This window comes from Debaryomyces fabryi (assembly GCF_001447935.2).
Source record: "Debaryomyces fabryi strain CBS 789 chromosome Unknown contig00006, whole genome shotgun sequence".
Taxonomy (NCBI): Eukaryota; Fungi; Ascomycota; class Pichiomycetes; order Serinales; family Debaryomycetaceae; genus Debaryomyces; species Debaryomyces fabryi.
Window position 1 is genome coordinate 76492 of NW_015385432.1, and position 18757 is coordinate 95248.

Below are 18757 nucleotides of genomic sequence, written 5' to 3' on the forward strand. Positions count from 1 at the left end.
TTTCATAGATGACGTCTGAAATAGTGAAGTTCAGGTCAATTGATGAGCTTAAATCATTATCCTTATCGATTACAAATGAACTTATATCGAGCACACCAAAGATACCTAAACTTTTAGGGCATCAGGTTTCGCTTATAGAAATATTCACCCATGAATCAAGGAAGCTAGAGAGATTGGGTTACTGCGATTTCGAGTTAGCCTTGGTCAGTTTTGATATCTCGGTGGCGTTATATAAATTCTGCGAGAAAGCAGTAACCGTTGAGACGAAGGAGTTTCTTGATGATATAAAAGTTACTTTACAGAATAAGAAAAGCAAATATGAACATATGATGGAGGTCTTTTCGAATTCTCCGAAGGCTAATGAATCTAATAAGATCGACGGATCAGTGGATCCGTTATTAGCCAGGTTTAATAATCTTAAAAGTCCTTCACCCCAGGAAATGGAAGATGGTTCTCAAATATCTCATACAAAGAGTATAAGCATAGAAGCATATAAATATAGGGAGTTTATTAATCCATCTGAGCTATATACATTGCTTTTCCTGCAAACTTACTCGTCTAAGAGCATTTTATTGATAGATTTTAGGACTAGAAAGGAGTATAATTACAATCACATAAACCATTCTGAAATTGTGAACATAGAACCGGAGTGGGTTAATAGCTTATCAGGTACACTGAAAGAATTCCATAATGTTGTCGACCAAGATCTAGAGGCAAGGCTTGAAATGTTACTTCCTTCTGAACAATACAAACGATTTTTGAAAAGATTCAATTACGATTTAGTGGTTATATACAATTTCCGTTACGGTCCAAATATAGAAGAAGATAGGTTTATGTCACTCAAAAGTCTGTTGATAAATGGTGACTCGAACGGTATCGCAGTACAGTGTCCATTTCAAAAATTAATTGATATAATAACATACAAGAACAAATATATAAGTTCAAAGCTAAAACGTCACCCTTGCATTTTAGCAGGTGGTGTAAAAACCTGGTATGATATGTTTGGTGACAAATATATCACCAAAACTAACACTACACAAGTTCTTGCTAGGCCCGAGGCTTCATTGTCAAGAGGCGGTAGTGATTCATCGATACCTAGACAGAAGAATGCTAAAACTCTAGAAGACTCTATAAATCCAGAAAGATCTTCGTCGCCGTATCTTAAAAACTTTGGTGACTACTTATCTACTGCGAAGTCAAAGAATACACCGATATCAAATACCTTCTCACCTTCCACATTAATGGCGGCAACGACGTCTAATATTAATTCAAACACATCGACAAGTATTCAAAATTCCAATCGCTTTCGTTCTTCTTCTTTGGAAGGCTCGTTTATCAATAATGATAAGCTAAGCTCTTCTCCACCACGACAGCAGAAGCCCAAACTCAAATCAAGTCCGTCTAGAAGAGAATCTAATGCATCGGTATCAAACTTATCCCATACATTGTCGAATTCACTTAGTCCATCAAAATCTAGTTTGTCTTCTGAAATTCCTTTTACTTCTAAGAATAACAATGCTGTTAAATTTTTAGAGCAATATACTACAGGCCTCACTAATCTTGGTAATTCTTGTTATATGAATTGCATTCTTCAATGTTTAGGAGCTACACCACAATTAACCAATTTTTTTTTTCCAAATATATCAAGCTCATCTTTGCCATCGACTGCTTCGCTTCAATCATATCGCCAGCATATTAATGTGAACAATAAACTAGGAACTAAAGGCATTTTAACTACAAATTTTGCTAATCTATTAATGAATATGTTCTCAAATGTTGGTAAATACTTTACTCCAACAAGTTTTAAAAAGGTAGTGGGATCATTATCCCCTGGCCAACAGTTTGCGACATTTGATCAACAGGATTGTATTGAATTTTTAAACTTCATATTAGATGGATTACATGAAGACTTAAATCAAATGCTAATATCGGACCCTGAAGAAAAAAGGACTATATTGGAATTGACCCCAGAACAAGAGAAAACAAGAGAATTTCTTCCTGTTAGATTAGCTTCTACCATAGAATGGGAAAGATATCTCAAACTAAACTTTTCAATTATCGTTGATTTTTTCCAAGGTCAATATTTATCACAATTAAAGTGTTTGGAATGTGGGTTAACATCAACGACATACAATGCATTTCTGATATTATCCTTACCAATTCCAGAGAAACTTGGTTCCCTTAAGGATGTTTCGTTACATGATTGTTTAGAAGGCTTTGTGACTACTGAATTACTTGATGATAATAATAAATGGCATTGTCCTAGTTGCAAAAAGTTCACCAAACTGACAAAAAAAATAACCATCACCAGGCTACCAAACGTCTTAATCATTCATTTCAAGAGATTTAAAATTAATAGTAATGGTTATTTCAATAAACTTGATACTTTTATAAAGTATCCAGTTAATGATGTTTTAGACCTTACATCATACTGGCCAGACGTTGGCACGTCAGTTAATGATAATCTTAAGTCAAATGAAAAAATATCGAAGGAAAAGGAAAGGCAGATTTTGTCAACGTTGCCAGCAAGAAATCAACAACCTCCATTCAGATATAAACTTTATGGCGTGGCAAATCACTATGGTAATCTAACCACTGGACATTACACCTCCTATGTTTATAAGCAAAGTGATTCAAAAAAGACAAGAGATTGGTGTTACTTCGATGACGCTAAGGTCACCTACAATTGTAAAGAGAGCCAGGTATTGAATAGAAATGCATACTGTTTATTTTACCAACGTATTTAGATAATACTTGTATATATATATATTGAATAAATATAGATAATAATTAATTGACTAATTAATTACTTCCTCATGATACATCAGTTACTCTTATTTTAGGATGATTACCAATGACACCTTTACTCATACCCACCCATAGCCAATCCACCTTATCTTTAGAATTTACATTTATCTCTCCCTTAAACCCTTCTACGAAACTTCTATCATTTACCGTTATATTAGACGTGAAGTTTATGAATTCATTAAAAATTGCAATTGAAGACCAAAACTGCACTTTACGAAGACATGCTATTACCAAACTTGTGACTTGTCCTCCATTTAGACAATGTATATATATCGGTCCATATTCCTTGTGAATCATTAGGTTTAAGGCTTCCAATATTGCCGAATATCCAATAGGGACGCCCCTCTTTTTACCCTTTCCTAGATGAGCACATTCTAAGTGAACCATTCGTATATTGTTTTCAACAGCAAAGTCATATAACTTTTTGTCAGTTTCCGAAGCAATTGGACTAGGGGTCAAGGATATTATTGTCTTCAACTCTAAAGTCTTCAAGAAGGGAAAATTAATTTCTCTGGGGTATGCACCCCTATACAAATTTGGTTGAACCGTGCTAAATTTCAACGGTGGAGTTAGTGGATCGGGAACTTTCCATTCCGTAGTAGAAGCCATCAGTAGTTAATTGTATCAGGTATACTTCCCTCTAATTGATATCGGGTTTTTGATATACATGTACTGCTTACATAATATCAAGCTCGTTCGATTAAGTAGTATAGGAAAGCCATTATATTAAGTAATTAAATTATATACGATTGAAATAGAAGCTGATATTAATATGTAGATAATAGAAGAGAAACATTAAGTAATTAAGGTCTAAAAATGAGAGGGATTACGCCATAGTAGCTTTTTTGCAATCTTCGACATTAGTGGCGATCACATCTTCGATTGACCATCTAGGAGGTTGTCCTGGTATTTTAGACCCACCAGCGATACCACTGCTAAATTTCAAATAAACCATATCACCAACTTCATTAAATTTAGTTAAAACGTAGTCAAGATCTTCTTTGGTTAATGCTGAGCTGACACATAATCTGACTCTAGCACTACTTAACGGGGTGGCAGGATAACTGACAACCACGACAGCAATGTTCATAGAATACAAGAATCTTGATACAGCAGGCATCTTACCTGGCAAAAATAACAAAACCGGGATAACTGGAGAGTCATCGGCACCGTAAACAATAAATCCTAATTTCTTTAATCCTAATCTTAAATAACGCGAGTTGAAAGCAATTCTCTTTAATCTTTCAGAACCTTCACCAGGGCTTAAACTACCATCAATGACACTTAATGAAGAGATGATTTGACCCAAGACTGGAGGAGGAACACATTCGGAGTAGTTGTTAGTAATGTAATTAATTCTCAATTTATTTATTAATTCCTTTGGACCAGCAATGTATCCCCCGGTAGCACCAAAAGATTTAGTGAAAGTACCCATTAATAAGTCAATTCTACGTGTATCGACAGAAAAGTAGTCACAGATACCTCTACCTTCAGGTCCTAACGCACCAATAGAATGAGCTTCATCTACGAACAAATAGCATTTGTATTTTTCTTTCAAGTCCACAATTTGAGGTAAATTGCACATATTACCTTCCATAGAGTATAACCCTTCAACAGCAATGATGATTTTCTTCCATGCACGATGAGTTCTTGGTTGACCTTGAGCAATCGAGTTTCTCAATAACTTTTCTAAGTCCTTCATATCATTATGTTTGAACACTTTAACAGATGCGCCTGACAATCTGATACCAAATCTAATCGACGCGTGGTTCAACTCGTCACTTATAATCAAACAGTTGGAATCGGCCAAAGATGCAAATAAATTGGCGTTAGTACCGTAACCTTGACTAACAATGATAGCATCTTCCTGGTGTACAAAATCAGCAATGACACGTTCACATTCCTTATGTAAGTCAGTGGTACCACTAAGCAGTCTTGGAGAGCACCCAGAGGTACCATAATCTTCAACCGCCTTTAAGGCATGATCCGTACACAAACCTTTAGACTGTGCAAATCCCAAATAGTTGTAAGAGGACAAATTCAAACATTCCGTTGAAGTTCCAGGATAGGTATACTCATCGTACACGCGGGTCCTATCACGGTTAAAACACTTGATGTAACGCCCCGGTGCTCCATGAATAGGTCTCGCAAAACAATCATCGATTCTTAATTTCAACCGACGGACGTAAAAACTTTCAAACCCATCGTACCACGGACCATAGCCATCTTTCTCCACCAAATGTTCATAGTCTCGTGGCTTGAATATTTTCCCAAAGAAGTCCCGAATGTGTCCAATAAGAATCAAAAGAAGATAACTTATATACGTCGTAATATAGACTATGTATGGCGGCTCGTCCTCGATGGGTGTGGGTAATGGTTCTCCCACTGGATGTTGAGAAACATACAAGTAGTCTTTAGAAGTAAGCTTCCCATATTCTAACGCTGCTTGTTCTTCCTCTGACCTAGTATCTTTCTCGGCAGTTGGTATTTTGGTAGACATATTATCTTTTGCTTTGGTGAATAATATGCCTGCGTTACTATTTTCGTAATCCCCAAGGTTGGTTGTTCAAATGGTACGGACGTTTACTGCTATCACTGGTAATTTCTGAGTATAATTCCTATTGATATTATTCAATACAGATGCTTGTTATACCTAATGATTGTCCGTATAAACCGTGGTAATCTCCTATGCTAACAACTGTTGACAATAAAATTAACTAAATAGAACAAAAACTCGATAAGTTACACAAAACCACCAACGGTTAGAATAGCGCGTTTGGGTGTGAAAAGTTTTAATCCAGAGCAAATAAAGCAGTATATCAACGAATATATTGTGTATTTCTATATATAAAAGACATCTAGTCTTAAGTAGTTGGTTTTGTTTTGTATCAGAAGAAATTTTAATAAAAAATGGTGCAATTGTAGTAATGAAAGTTGTAGAAAAAGTGTATAGGGGTAAAAATTCACCTAAGCACTACTAGTATAAGCTCGAATCAATCATACTTCAGAATACCGTAAGATCTCTGTTCATCGCCATGTAGCTTCAAAACATAGTCGCAGGATGGAATTTCCCAGTCTATATGAGCTATCGCTAGTACAGTTGTGTCTTTCAATTCATTTTCTACAATGTCGTGGCATCTGATCATAATTTGTTCTTCGTCCATGCAAGAGAAGGCCTCATCAAGAATGAGAATTTCAGGGTTTTTTATAATGGCCCGAAGGAATAATGTAAGTTTCTGGTTGGTAATGGACAAGTCAGAGAACTTATCGTTGGCATGAGATGCAAGAATATCGTCGAATTTGCCAAGAAGGGCGCGAGAATGTGAAGTAAGCAGTTCTTTGGGTGCAATAAAGGTGAAATTTGAGTTCGCGACATCAGCAACTAGTCCGTTCATAATGATCTGCATCATAGTCTTATTTCCTGGAACTAAGGCATGGAGTTCAGGTGAAGAGATACCAATCTTGTTGTTGACATCGAAAAATGAAACTCCGCTTCCGGTTTTCCTGAGAACACCGTCTATGCTTAACACTGATCTCCATGACTGCGGATGGTCTGCCGTAATCAAGGAGAGTAAAGTGGTTTTTCCGGTACCGTTGTCACCTAATATACGCCATTTGGATCCACGAGGAATCTTCCAGTTAAAATTGGTGAATATTGGTAAATCTTTGTAGACAACAGATGCATTGCGAAATTCGATGTGAGGAATCTCACCAGAAGCACACAAGGACTCATTCGTAATGGGGGTACTGTGTTTATTCTTCAGCTTTGTTTCGTGTTGTTTATGGATAGAGTTCACAGTATTTAATTCTTTTTCGAGAAGAGGAAGCACATCTTCTTTAGCACCTGACATTTTTAATCCATCTTCTGTAGTAATATAGCCAACGTGGGTAAGCCAATCTGGAATATCATCCTGGACTCTTAAACCTAACACAACACTAGTGTTCAAGTCTTTGCTGACTCTGTGAAGCGAATTGGATACTAACTTGGTTGCGTGGGGATCTAATCCCAAAAACGGATCATCGATTATGAATAAGCTAGGCTTGTTGATCAATGCTTTAGCTAATCTTGCCCTTCTTAATTGCCCATTAGATAACGAGTTGATCCACTTGTGTGACAAGTGATTCAAATTGAACAAATCCAAAAGTTGATTCACAAATTCTTCATTAACTCCCGAAGTCGTATTACTATTATAATTATTAGCACCTGTAATATAATTGCGGACAGAATTAACATCATCGGACATTTCTAAGCTTCCTTTGTAAGAATAAGATTCATATCTAGCTGATAAATGTACTTTATCTAACCCTGAAGCTTCTTTAAAGTTCAAAAATTGAATCTGATCGTACTTGAAAGTGTCCAGCATAAAGGGATATGTTCTAGAAAGTGGGGGTAATGGAAGATATTTCCCTGAGACAATAGCTAGGAATTGTGATTTGGCTGGTCCTGTTACAGACCATAACGAAGGCTTATTCTCGTTGTTGAGTCTATAAATCTCAAAGTTTTCAATAGGCTTCCTAAAGACATAATCTTTCAAATCCTGAGTCTTTTTTCCACTGTTCTTGAAAAGCCCATCCTTAATTCTTAGTAAACATTGATCTACCTGTGAGTTAAATAACCTTCCTGTCGGTATCATTATTCGTTAGCGTTGAGTTGTCTACGAAAAAAATAGCTACATAGAATATCGTTAAAGCTGCTTCTATTCTCCCCGACTATCGGACTCAAAACCGCACTAATTGCAAAATTTGACTTAGTCGTATTATTTGACTCATGGTTCATCCAAAAACAATATTCTTAAGAATACTAAGTGAAAATTAATATTATTGCATATTTCGGAATATCATCTGCAATGGGGAGGCCAATTAGAAAGCTGAAGTCTACAAAACGAAGTTGCATTCTTCGAAGTTCCTGAATGGTTAACGCCATTGCGGTGTTATTGCTCCAATTGAAGCAATGTTTTTACCATTTATATGTCCAGGGACTATATATCGCATCTTGTGACGTACTTGAACCCATCTCCTCGAATATAATGCTGTTTCATGGGTACCTTGACCCAAAGTAACATAATATCGTACTGCATATAAATATATAACGATCAGTATATTCATCAAAGGATTACCTTGATCATAGATATACTTAACCACCTCAAGCTTAGAGAAACAAAATGGAATTCTATGATCCAATTGTGGCACAAGAAGAGCTTCCTAAGACAGAAGGAGTTAATGATAATAAGACTGAAGAAGCAGTTCACAAGCTAGAAGATGAAATTGATCAAGCATACACGGCGGTCGAAACTAGGTTTGCTGGTTTGTGGTCAAGCGCATCAAAGAATGCTAACGAATTGCAAGAGAAATACAAGTTGGAAGAACACAAGAATCAGTTGCTTGAGCAATTGAGCTCTGCCAAGACTAATATTAATAACAGAGCAAAGGTGACGGAAAACTTAGGACAAATTGAAGAGCAATTGAAGGCATTATCTGGTCATATTCCTGAAGTAGATTTGAAAAACTTACAGCAACATGCCTCTAGTACCCTTGACACTTTGGACTCTACTTTAGAACTGGTTGAAAAGCAAGCTGGTAAATATGTCACTCAGCTTACCTCCTTTTTTTCCGGGATGGTTTCTGTGGACCCAGGCCAACAGCAGCAAGACGAAGCATCTGAAACGTTGTTCAAGACACCTTTGAACACGAAAGAAAATTATGGAACTTCTCGTTATGATAGCGACTTATACAACTTACATACCACTGCATCGATATACACATCTGACGAGGCAGATAGCGAAGAAGAACTCAAGAAATTCAATGCTGATACAAAAACAAACGAAATTTCTAAATTACTCAAAGAATACCCAAATACCCTTACCATATTGATGAACGATTTGGTGCCTGTGAAAATCTCCTACGAACTATTCTGGTATCGTTACTTCAAGGCCGAGGCAAAGCTTAAAGAATCTGAAAAGAAGAGAAAAGAATTATTGAAAAAGAAGGAGACCAAGGACGTCATCGAAAATGATGATGATGAAGAAGAATTCACTTGGGACGATGACGAAGAAGAAGACGTCGTTGATGTAGCTAAAGAGGCACAAGGTGAGCATGATGCAAAACCTGCAAAGGATGCTAACTCGACTCAAGCATCATCCGAGAAAAAGGCTAGTGATGCAAATAACGACGACGATGACGACGACGATTGGGAATAGCACTGTACTTAGTATACCTCTATAGTTATAATGAAATATATTGAAATAGCCAATTGGACATTTTGTTGTGTACTGCACAAAACATGTGATTAAAATCAATTTTAAGGAATAAAACACCATCGGGTATTTAATGTGGATGAAGATAAGAGTCAACATAGACTGTGATCTTATTCATATTTTTAGAATCTTTATCATTGTTCAGGTTTTTTAACTGGTATTTGATTTTTGTTTTCACGTAATACTCGAATATTTTATAAAGCTACTGAAATCAGAGGACGTTTAAATTCCGACCTAAGGCAACATCAACGTTGGAGTTAAACTAAATGTCTAATTTACATATTCTGTTGCCACTTCCATCAAAACATAGCTACTTTATACCCGGCTTTGGTGTCAAAAATTCAATTCAACCCCCTAGTAATCCGAATACTTCCAATCCAATAGGTACTAATTCCAACAGTCAGTCAAATAGCCAAACCAATAACAATAGCAATAACCAGTCAAATATGCCCAAGACGTCACAAAAGCAAAGCAATTTTCCAATTAACTTTAGCCATCCTTCATCTACTAGTCAGAATACTTTAGGGCAGTTCTCGCCCAGTATTTTTACTACTCGCCGAGTATGGGTCAAGAAGTCCCAAGGAACACCAACCACTATAGTAATTCATCAAAATGACATAATAGATGATTTGAAGCAAGCTGTCGTTAATAAGTTCCCGAATTCATTGGCAAGAGAAATAGATCCAGCCGACTTGATAATAAAAATGGATTTGCTGGCTAGGCAGACGGTAAACGTTGCATCTAATAACCAAAATTTGTCTGCTAACAAAAAGACTACGTACCCATCTAACACCGGCCTGCTGACATCTCCTGATAATTTCAAGAGCGTTAAATCTCCTATTGCCAGTCAGTCGTCGGGAACTCAAACTCAGCAGCAGACAAATCCTTATAGCTACGTCAACTTAGAACCTGACCAGAATGTTTGGAACATTTTAGATTCTTATTATCCAAATGGTATGGGAATGCAAGAGGCTTTCATAATTGAAGCTCCATATGTAGAACCTGCGTCTAATAGAAGCAGTTTCAATGCTGGTTTTCCAAATAATTATAATCAAAGAGGACTGTATCCGCAAGTATCACAACAACTAATACGATCTACTAATCCATCTCAAATTTCAAATACTAGTCAGTCATATCATCAACCTAAACCGCAGTATATGCATCAAAGTAATCCGATTGCACAAAACCAAGGCACAATTCATTATAAATCTGTCTCCCCAGCGTCAATAACTAATGGCAGACAATCGCCATTATCATATGGCTCTAACGTCCATAGAAGATCCCAATCAAATCCTTTACAATCACCTTCATTTTCTAGTACTAACGTTACGAATCATAATAATAATGAAAATTCCCAGGCAGTTTTGTTATTACCAAAGAATTTTTCACTTGCTTCAAATACAAATTCATTATCAACTAATCCATTTCACAATAAGAAGAGGCTTTCTTTGGATGAAAGTTTCGTCCAAAAGAACAGACAAGAGCCTATAAATGAGTCTCCGGTTGATTCGAGTACTAATTTAACTAATATTGGAATGGGAATCCATAGTCAATCGCATTCCGTCCCAGAGCCTTACGAATTGAACTCAGATTCTAATGGGGGGAGAAAGTTAGAAGAAAGAAGTAATACAGACCCTGAAAACCATCATCAAAAATCAGATATTTCGAAAGGTGATGATAGACTAAGTATATCTCCTTCACCGTCTATTGATGAATCATCATCCAATAAACAGAATATTAGCTTAGACCAAATTCTCAGTGGTGAAGACAGCAATAATCTGAGACCCATAAAGAAAAATGTTGGTACACCAGAATCTTTTAAACATTCTAATTATATTGGAAAAGCGAAGGAACCTAATTCAATGATGCCTAAAGGTACAAAGCTGTCAAAGCTTACTACTGACACTGTATTGCCGTCTATATCAGTTTTGGTGGTGGAAGATAATGCCATTAACCAAGCTATTTTAGGAGCATTTTTAAGAAAATACAAAATTCCGTACCAGATTGCCAAAAATGGACAAGAAGCAGTCGATAAATGGAGGACAGGAGGCTTTCATTTGGTGTTGATGGATATCCAATTGCCGGTTAAGTCGGGAATAGAAGCCACAAAGGAAATCCGTCACTTAGAAAAGATAAACAAAATTGGTGTTTTTGCTCAGCATGAACTCACTGCATCTACATATTCTAACTCGGAGGAATTGGAGTTGAAAGAAAACGAAAAATTGGACTTGACTGTTTTTAGATCACCTGTGATCATCGTGGCATTAACTGCTTCATCCAATTCGTCGGTAGACAGAAAAAACGCTTTAAGAGCGGGCTGTAATGATTATTTGACCAAGCCTGTGAATTTGGTATGGTTGCAGAATAAGATAACTGAATGGGGGTGTATGCAAACATTAATTGACTTTGATGGATGGAAAGCAAAAAGATCTGTCAACAGCTATTCTTCAGATAGGGCTTTAGGAAGCTCAAAATAATTCCTTTCTTGTGAATAATTTCTTTAATATATACATTAATATTACAGCTATATACACGTATAATACACTGATAATACACTGATAATACACTGATAATACGATTATACTTCACACCCATCTTTTCTAACTAGCTTTAATAAAATATTCTTAGTCGTGCGCGTTCTCACTAACATCAACATCATCATTGAATCCAAATGATCGTTGGTTCTAACTAGTGAGAACTTATTCTATATACTAGCATTTTAGTAGAACAATCTAGTTTTGAAACACGTCCTTAACATATTCTATTATGTCTGAAACTAATAACGCAACTAGCCAAGCGGCGGCCGAAGAGTCTCCTTTGAATACGATTCTTCCATTGGAAATTATTGACAAGTCCATTGGACATAAAATTCAAGTATTGATGACCAACGATAAAGAATTTCATGGAACTTTGATAGGGTTTGACGATTATGTCAATATGGTATTAGAAAACGTCGAAGAATTCGATGGTGAAGGTCAAAAAGGAAAGGTTATTAAGAAAATGTTGTTGAACGGAAGTCAGGTCGCTATGTTAATTCCAAGCCTTTAATTCTTGTTCTTGCTACATAATGTATGTCGCTCTTTGTGTGTTACTTATGCTTGAGACGGGGAGAATAGACGCCTTTTGATTACAAGTAACCAGATTGACATGGTATGCAAAAAAGTTACCAACAGACACATTCGACATAGATAAATTCAGATAAAATCTTCTGTACTTCTATAGCACATGTATATTATAAAATTTGTATCGTATTGACTACTATTATACCTCTATTCATGTAGGGTTGTAGCAAAAATTGATGTATTAAATGTACAGGGGTGGTTTTGTGATAGTTGTAGTATGATATCGCCACTCACAGATCTACAAAGCATATAAATACTTCGGAGTATCCTTTTTGCCACTCTTCCATATATAAAGAACAACAATAATGAGGTTAACCATATCCAACGAACTGAGCAATCAAATATTATCGGTAGACATATCAGAGTCTATGACATTGGAAGATTTCCAAGCATATATCCAAGCAGAGTTTGATATTTCTCCACAAGATCAGGCATTGAAGCATAACGGGAAACCATTGAGTGGTTCTAATAAATCGTTAGAAGATTTGGGACTTAGTAATGATGACTTGGTGTTGTTGGGTAAAAGTAACATAGCATCTACCACGGCGTCATCTGGATCATCCGTTACTGCTAACTCGAATAATTCAAATGCTGTGGATTTCCAAATTGAAGCCATGAGAACCCAATTCTTGAGTAATCCCCAATTAAATAATCAACTCCGTCAATCCAATCCACAATTGCATTCTAATTTGAATAATCCTGCTGAGTTTAAGAATTCGGTGATTGGTTCGTTGCAGCAATTTCAAAATGGAGCTACACCAGGACTGTATAATCCTCAGCAACAAGAACAGCTAAGAAGACTACAAGAAAACCCTGATGATCCTGAAAGTCAGGCTCGTATTTTAGAAATGATAAGGCAGGAACAGATAGACGAAAATATGCAATTGGCATATGAAATCGCTCCAGAGTCGTTTACTTCTGTTAACATGTTGTATATAAACATCAAGGTTAATGGGGTATTAGTACAAGCCTTTGTTGATTCGGGAGCTCAGTCAACCATTATTTCTCCGAAACTTGCAGAGAAATGTGGTATTTCTAGATTAATTGATAAGAGATTTGTTGGTGAAGCAAGAGGTGTTGGATCTCAAAAAATAGAAGGTAAAATACATAGTGTTCCTATTGCCATTGGTGAGTCTGATACACATATTCCTTGTTCATTTATAGTAATTGATACACATGTTGATTTATTATTCGGATTAGATATGTTACGGAGACACAAGTGTGTTTTAGATTTGGAACGAGACGTTTTGGTTGTTGGTGGAAATATAGAAACAAAATTCTTACATGAGCTGGAAATTCAAACTAATCCATTTTTACCTGGAGTTGCAGGTTCGAGTGGTGGTGCCTTTGGTGGTCCCGGCATTCCTCTTGGTTCGAATAGTGCTGAAAATAATAACGTTACTTCTTCGATTGTTCCGGCTAACTCTACTCCTGATCCTGCAGCAAAACAAAAACCACCTACTGCTGCTGCCAATGCTGCTGCAAAGCGACAAAATACGGGTACTACGGGTACTCTGTCTTCTAAATTCAACGAAAGCGATATCAAACAATTGGTGAGTTTGGGGTTTTCAAAACAAGAAGCGATATTTGCACTTGAACAGAGTCAAGGAAATGTCGAAATTGCTGCGTCTTTATTATTCCAATAATAAAGAAGTAGACAGCTTCGATAATTTAGAAACATTTTGTAGGAAATGTCTTATGTTATTACACTATTCTATATAGGAAATCATTATTATATGAATGAAATAATCTATCTCTATGATCTACTCTCTTGTTTTAGTCAAATTTCCCGTCGAAGAAGCTTCTGAAATGAAAGGTTGAGCCTTCCTTGTCAATTAAAGCAACATCTTCAGCAGACAATTCGAAGTCGTAGATAGCCAACGTCTCTCTAATTCTTTGAACTTTGGAAGATGTAGTGATTGGCAAATATCCTCTTTGTAATGTGTACCTCAACAATATTTGGGAATCTGTTTTCTGATACTTCTCACTCAACTTTGGTAAGACCTTTCTCAAAGGATCTTCCGCAGTATCAGCTTCGTTTGATTGAATTCTAAATAATGGTGTCAAAGGACCGTATGCTTCAAGCAAGATATTGTGCTTTTTGCAGTAATCGGTAATATCAGCACTTTGATCTTGTAAGTAGGGGTGAAATTCAATCTGGTTCACTACAGGATAGAACTCTGGTTCTGAAACCTTAAAAATTCTTTCCAAATGTTGTACTGCAAAGTTAGAAACCCCAATATGTCTAATTTTTCCTTGTTTCTTCGCATCAATGATCTCTTTCCATGCTGTCTCAATACTATATGTCGACTCATCACTAAAAAATGGTGTGTGAATCAAGTACAAATCAAGATAGTCAGTCTTTAATTCTTCTAAAGTCGTCTTTAAAGCATCAGCTGCAGTAATGTTCCGGTATGGGTTGTATTTACTGGTAATCCATAAATCTTCTCTCTTAATACCACTTTGCTCGACAGCTTCTGCTACCTCCGGATGAGTAGTATAGATTTCAGCCGTATCAATATGATAGAATCCATTGTTTAATGCTAGCAGCAATTGGTCTATTAATTCTTGGGTTAGTTTGGTTCTTTCCTCTTCCGGTCTACCTTTTTTGAGCCATTGCCACTTGGTACCAGTACCTGTTCCGACGATTAACGGTTTTCCTGAAACAGTACGGAAATTATGAGAGTCAACAGGACTTTCAGATTGAGTCATTCTTTGTATTACTGGCTTGAAAGTATCTAGTATTCAAGAATTTAGAACCCTTTATAGTAAAGGACTTTGAATTACTCATCATTTACCTCCACAGTATATATTACACAAAATCTGCCTACAAAAGAATATACATTAGTGTGGTTCGAGCTATTATTTCGCTAACAGAGATGAAACTTGAGTGAAATTGGGCCACAGTAGCATAATTCTAATTCTTCTACTGATTATTATCGTAGATATATTCAGAATATTACTTCAACTCCTTCATTTATATTTCATGTTGATTAAAACAGAAATTGGGATCGCGGGGGGGGAAAGTAAATAAATTTGCAGCTAAATGAATTATTGATGAACATTGGTATAAAAATCATCAGCACTACTTCAGTGGAGCTGAAATACTCCAGGGGTTATATGTATTGTAATGATTGGGTATTTGGTAGAAAACAAGAGAATAGAACATAATATTTGCTCAATTGTTCAATTTTTGTGAAAAATTGCAACTTTTTGAACTATTACATCATAAATATGAGCTACCAGTTTACTCGAAATCTTCATTTCTTTGAATTCGTATACATACCTAAATAAAATATGCGGTAGAGCAATTAAACGAAACAAAACAGAAATATAGATGTAACATCTATTCAAGACCGTTTAAGGCCTCCTCTTCTTCAGCATTTGGTCTCTTCTTTAAGACCAAAGGCTTACCCATGACTCTGAAATATAAATCTTTAACATCATCAGTAGTACTTTCGAAATGCGAAGTGGAATCATAACTCTTGGATAAGTAAATTCCATCGGAGGTACCGTCTTCTAAGGGTTCATATAATTCAGCGATACCCATTAAAGTATCCAATCTAGGGCCCAATAATTTGAATGCTGGCTCTAATTCAACATGGGGCTGTTCTGTTTCAATGATGGTCGAAACAATTGCCAAATAATAGCCCTTTGGAACAACACAATGGACATCGGACAAAACAGTAATGTAAATGTCACTCTTACGGCCAACTTGGTTTTGAGGAATGATTAATTGGACTGAATCTAAGTCATTGGTGTTTGGAATTGGGTGATCCATAATACACATGGCTCTGATGACTTTACTTCCAATCTTCTTAACCTTTTCTGGGAAGTAAGTTGGGTCAGCAATGACGATTGGAGCTTTTGCAGTACCTTCCTTTGTCTTGACACCGGCAAATTTTTTGTCGTCAGTGTACAAAACTTCATCAATAGGTGTGTCTAACATGTATGTACCACCGTAAATTGCTGATAATCTAGCAAACCCTTGTGGCAATTCTCCTAAACCATACAACGGATAAATATACGGGGATTTACCGTATTTAGCCACGGATTGCACATACAAGATAATTCTGTCGTAAGTTGGTCTCGCAACCTCATTCAAGTAGTCATCATTTGACCACAATGCCATGGCATGACCAATGAAATCTTTGGTACCGTTTTCTAATCCAAAATGGTTGTAGACATCATTCATGGTGTTGGAATCCAAATTCAATCCTTGGTGGGTTTTTGGTTCTTCTTCCTTATAATTGGCAATGAATTCTAAAAATCTCTTCATTCTCCTCTTTTCGAATATGCCCATCAATGAACTTCTAACGGCTTCCATCTCGTTAGAAGGAACCTTAGCAATACGCCCATTTCTATACACGTAACTTCCTCCAATTTGCTTGAATTCAATGTATCTAGTGACGTCAGTGTGTACCAAAATATTGGTTAATTCTCCATTCGCCATTAAAAATTTCGGAATCAAGTCAACACACCAGTCACGATCTCTACCCTTCAATTCTGGTTTTTGAGCAGTAGGTTTAAACTTAGAATATAATTGCGACAAGTTCAAAGATGCAGATTCACCACCGTAGAAGTCCTGACGGTCAATGTGTAACACTTTCTTCCCTTCAACTGATAATACTCCTGAAAGAATACACTCAGTTAACCCGGTACCTAATACAATAACGTCGTAGTTTTCATCCATTATAATCTGAATATCTATTAAATTGACCTAACTAATCTATCAATCGATACAATAACTTGAAATATAATGATCAATCATGGAATACAACTTCTTTGTACCCTATATTGATTCACTCTGGTGATTGCTTCCATTGATGTTCGCACGTGACATTCTTAACAACAATACAAAGAGCCTACCTATGACATACCTATATAACATTATGGAAAGCGTCTTTGTTTTTAGACAATCCTTGCTTAACAATCTTGGAGATCTCTTTAGGATCTGAGGTGATACTGGTGAAATTTTCGTAGCCAGATTCGGTGACTAACAAGTCATCTTCGATTCTCACACCTCCAATGTACCAGTATTTGTCCAACACATCCTTGTTGATGTACTTCATCTTTGATTCGTCCTCTAAGACATCCTTTAACAAGAATGGCGAGAAGTAGATACCAGGCTCGTCAGTGAGGACCATTCCGGCTTGTAAAGTTCTACGCAACCTCAAATATTGCAACAATGGGTCTGGATCTTCGTAGTTTGGACGGCCACCAACATCGTGGGTGTCCATACCTAACAAATGGCCCAACCCATGGGGAAAGAATCTAGCGGAGATTTTGGATTCATAGAGTTCTTGGGCAGAGAACTTGGAGTTGAAAATACCCAATTTCAAGAATTCGTCAATCATGATTTTGTGGGCAGTTAAATGAAGGTCGTCCCAGTTGGCGCCGGGCTTGATCATTTTCATGGTTGTAGATTGCATTTTTAGGACAGCATTGTATATTTCGAGATGTTCTTTAGACCAATCTCCATTGATAGGAAAACATCTAGTAACATCACTCGCGTAGCATTCCCATTCAGCCCCAGCATCGATCAAAATTGATCTCTTGGAATCAATTTCCTCATCGTTCTTTACATAGTGTAATGTAGAACAGTTTGGACCACTACAACAAACAGGATCATAAGATTGGTACTTGGAACCTTGTCTGAGAGCATGGTACATGAATTCTGCATGGATATGGGTTTCATTCGTTTCGATAGGGATAGCAGACATGACAGCTAAGTGGCACTTATCAGTAATAGAAGCAGCGTGACGCATTAATTCAATCTCATATGAATCCTTGAGTAATCTAGATTCATCTAAGGCAAAAAAAAAGTCTTCATCCTTTTCAGTTAAAAATTGTCCACATTGCTGGTTGAATTTATTAACGTCTGTAGTATAAATTGTCGATGATTCGGCAACAGCTTCAAGGTCCTTTTTCAAGTCAGAAACATATTTGACTTCGTCCATGTCATATTTATCCTTGGCCTCTTCTAAGCTCATTGGCATTCCGGACCACATAACATCATCTAAATCAATGTTGGGGAGATAAAGGACCAATTTATCCGTACCACATTGATACAAAACATGGGACCCTGGAATTGATACTCCACTCAAGTAGAAAAAGTATCTATTTTGTCTAATAGGCTTGGTTTGATCACAGTAATCGTACAATTCTAAATCTTCACCACTGATGAAAAATGCAACATCGCTTTTTGACCCCGTCTTACTTTTGCACTTAAAGTGAGTACAAACTTTCTTAGCATGCTCCTTTGCTGGGTATTTCTTTCCCTTTAAAGATACAGGTACGTCAACCATCTTAATTCCTTCTTATCGATAGTAATTCCTACGTTTCTTCTTATATTTGTCCAATAAATTATGGGAACGGGTTGACTGAAAAATTTAAGGCACTTTCATTATGGTTAAAGAGCCCGGGGATGGTTCCGTATATCGCAGGCATACATTTTCTTCTAGTGGTTATTTTATCAAATTTTAGTTCTCCAATCGCTTGATAAAGAAGCCAGACATACACACCAATCCACTCCAATACACCTATATGTTTTTTCACCCTGAAACAGACCAT

General features: G+C 36.6%; 11 protein-coding genes across 11 annotated transcripts; 5 read left to right on the plus strand and 6 right to left on the minus strand.

Moving 5' to 3' along the window:
- Window positions 1-8: 8 nt before the first annotated feature.
- DOA4 (ubiquitin-specific protease) lies at window positions 9-2747 on the plus strand (the record flags this gene model as incomplete). The annotated part of the gene is made up of 1 exon (XM_015609358.1): window positions 9-2747. One exon carries the CDS (start codon window positions 9-11, stop codon window positions 2745-2747), a length of 2739 nt encoding a protein of 912 aa, XP_015469818.1.
- A 67-nt stretch (window positions 2748-2814) lies between these two features.
- On the minus strand, window positions 2815-3417 carry OCA6 (protein-tyrosine-phosphatase; the record flags this gene model as incomplete). The annotated part of the gene is made up of 1 exon (XM_015609359.1): window positions 2815-3417. One exon carries the CDS (start codon window positions 3415-3417, stop codon window positions 2815-2817), a length of 603 nt encoding a protein of 200 aa, XP_015469819.1.
- Window positions 3418-3634: 217 nt separating this feature from the next.
- Window positions 3635-5308, minus strand: LCB2 (serine C-palmitoyltransferase; the record flags this gene model as incomplete). The annotated part of the gene is made up of 1 exon (XM_015609360.1): window positions 3635-5308. The coding sequence occupies one exon, from the start codon at window positions 5306-5308 to the stop codon at window positions 3635-3637; it is 1674 nt and encodes a 557-aa protein (XP_015469820.1).
- Window positions 5309-5801: 493 nt separating this feature from the next.
- MODF (Modfp) lies at window positions 5802-7442 on the minus strand (the record flags this gene model as incomplete). The annotated part of the gene is made up of 1 exon (XM_015609361.1): window positions 5802-7442. The coding sequence occupies one exon, from the start codon at window positions 7440-7442 to the stop codon at window positions 5802-5804; it is 1641 nt and encodes a 546-aa protein (XP_015469821.1).
- Window positions 7443-7970: 528 nt separating this feature from the next.
- DOS2 (Dos2p) lies at window positions 7971-9005 on the plus strand (the record flags this gene model as incomplete). The annotated part of the gene is made up of 1 exon (XM_015609362.1): window positions 7971-9005. The coding sequence occupies one exon, from the start codon at window positions 7971-7973 to the stop codon at window positions 9003-9005; it is 1035 nt and encodes a 344-aa protein (XP_015469822.1).
- Window positions 9006-9328: 323 nt separating this feature from the next.
- SSK1 (mitogen-activated protein kinase kinase kinase) lies at window positions 9329-11539 on the plus strand (the record flags this gene model as incomplete). Its single annotated transcript, XM_015609363.1, has 1 exon — window positions 9329-11539. One exon carries the CDS (start codon window positions 9329-9331, stop codon window positions 11537-11539), a length of 2211 nt encoding a protein of 736 aa, XP_015469823.1.
- A 289-nt stretch (window positions 11540-11828) lies between these two features.
- On the plus strand, window positions 11829-12110 carry AC631_00534 (RNA-binding protein; the record flags this gene model as incomplete). Its single annotated transcript, XM_015609364.1, has 1 exon — window positions 11829-12110. One exon carries the CDS (start codon window positions 11829-11831, stop codon window positions 12108-12110), a length of 282 nt encoding a protein of 93 aa, XP_015469824.1.
- Window positions 12111-12489: 379 nt separating this feature from the next.
- DDI1 (Ddi1p) lies at window positions 12490-13830 on the plus strand (the record flags this gene model as incomplete). The annotated part of the gene is made up of 1 exon (XM_015609365.1): window positions 12490-13830. The coding sequence occupies one exon, from the start codon at window positions 12490-12492 to the stop codon at window positions 13828-13830; it is 1341 nt and encodes a 446-aa protein (XP_015469825.1).
- Window positions 13831-13960: 130 nt separating this feature from the next.
- AC631_00536 (uncharacterized protein) lies at window positions 13961-14896 on the minus strand (the record flags this gene model as incomplete). The annotated part of the gene is made up of 1 exon (XM_015609366.1): window positions 13961-14896. One exon carries the CDS (start codon window positions 14894-14896, stop codon window positions 13961-13963), a length of 936 nt encoding a protein of 311 aa, XP_015469826.1.
- A 634-nt stretch (window positions 14897-15530) lies between these two features.
- Window positions 15531-16877, minus strand: GDI1 (Gdi1p; the record flags this gene model as incomplete). The annotated part of the gene is made up of 1 exon (XM_015609367.1): window positions 15531-16877. One exon carries the CDS (start codon window positions 16875-16877, stop codon window positions 15531-15533), a length of 1347 nt encoding a protein of 448 aa, XP_015469827.1.
- A 187-nt stretch (window positions 16878-17064) lies between these two features.
- Window positions 17065-18492, minus strand: AC631_00538 (putative Xaa-Pro dipeptidase; the record flags this gene model as incomplete). The annotated part of the gene is made up of 1 exon (XM_015609368.1): window positions 17065-18492. The coding sequence occupies one exon, from the start codon at window positions 18490-18492 to the stop codon at window positions 17065-17067; it is 1428 nt and encodes a 475-aa protein (XP_015469828.1).
- Between the last annotated feature and the right edge of the window lie 265 nt (window positions 18493-18757).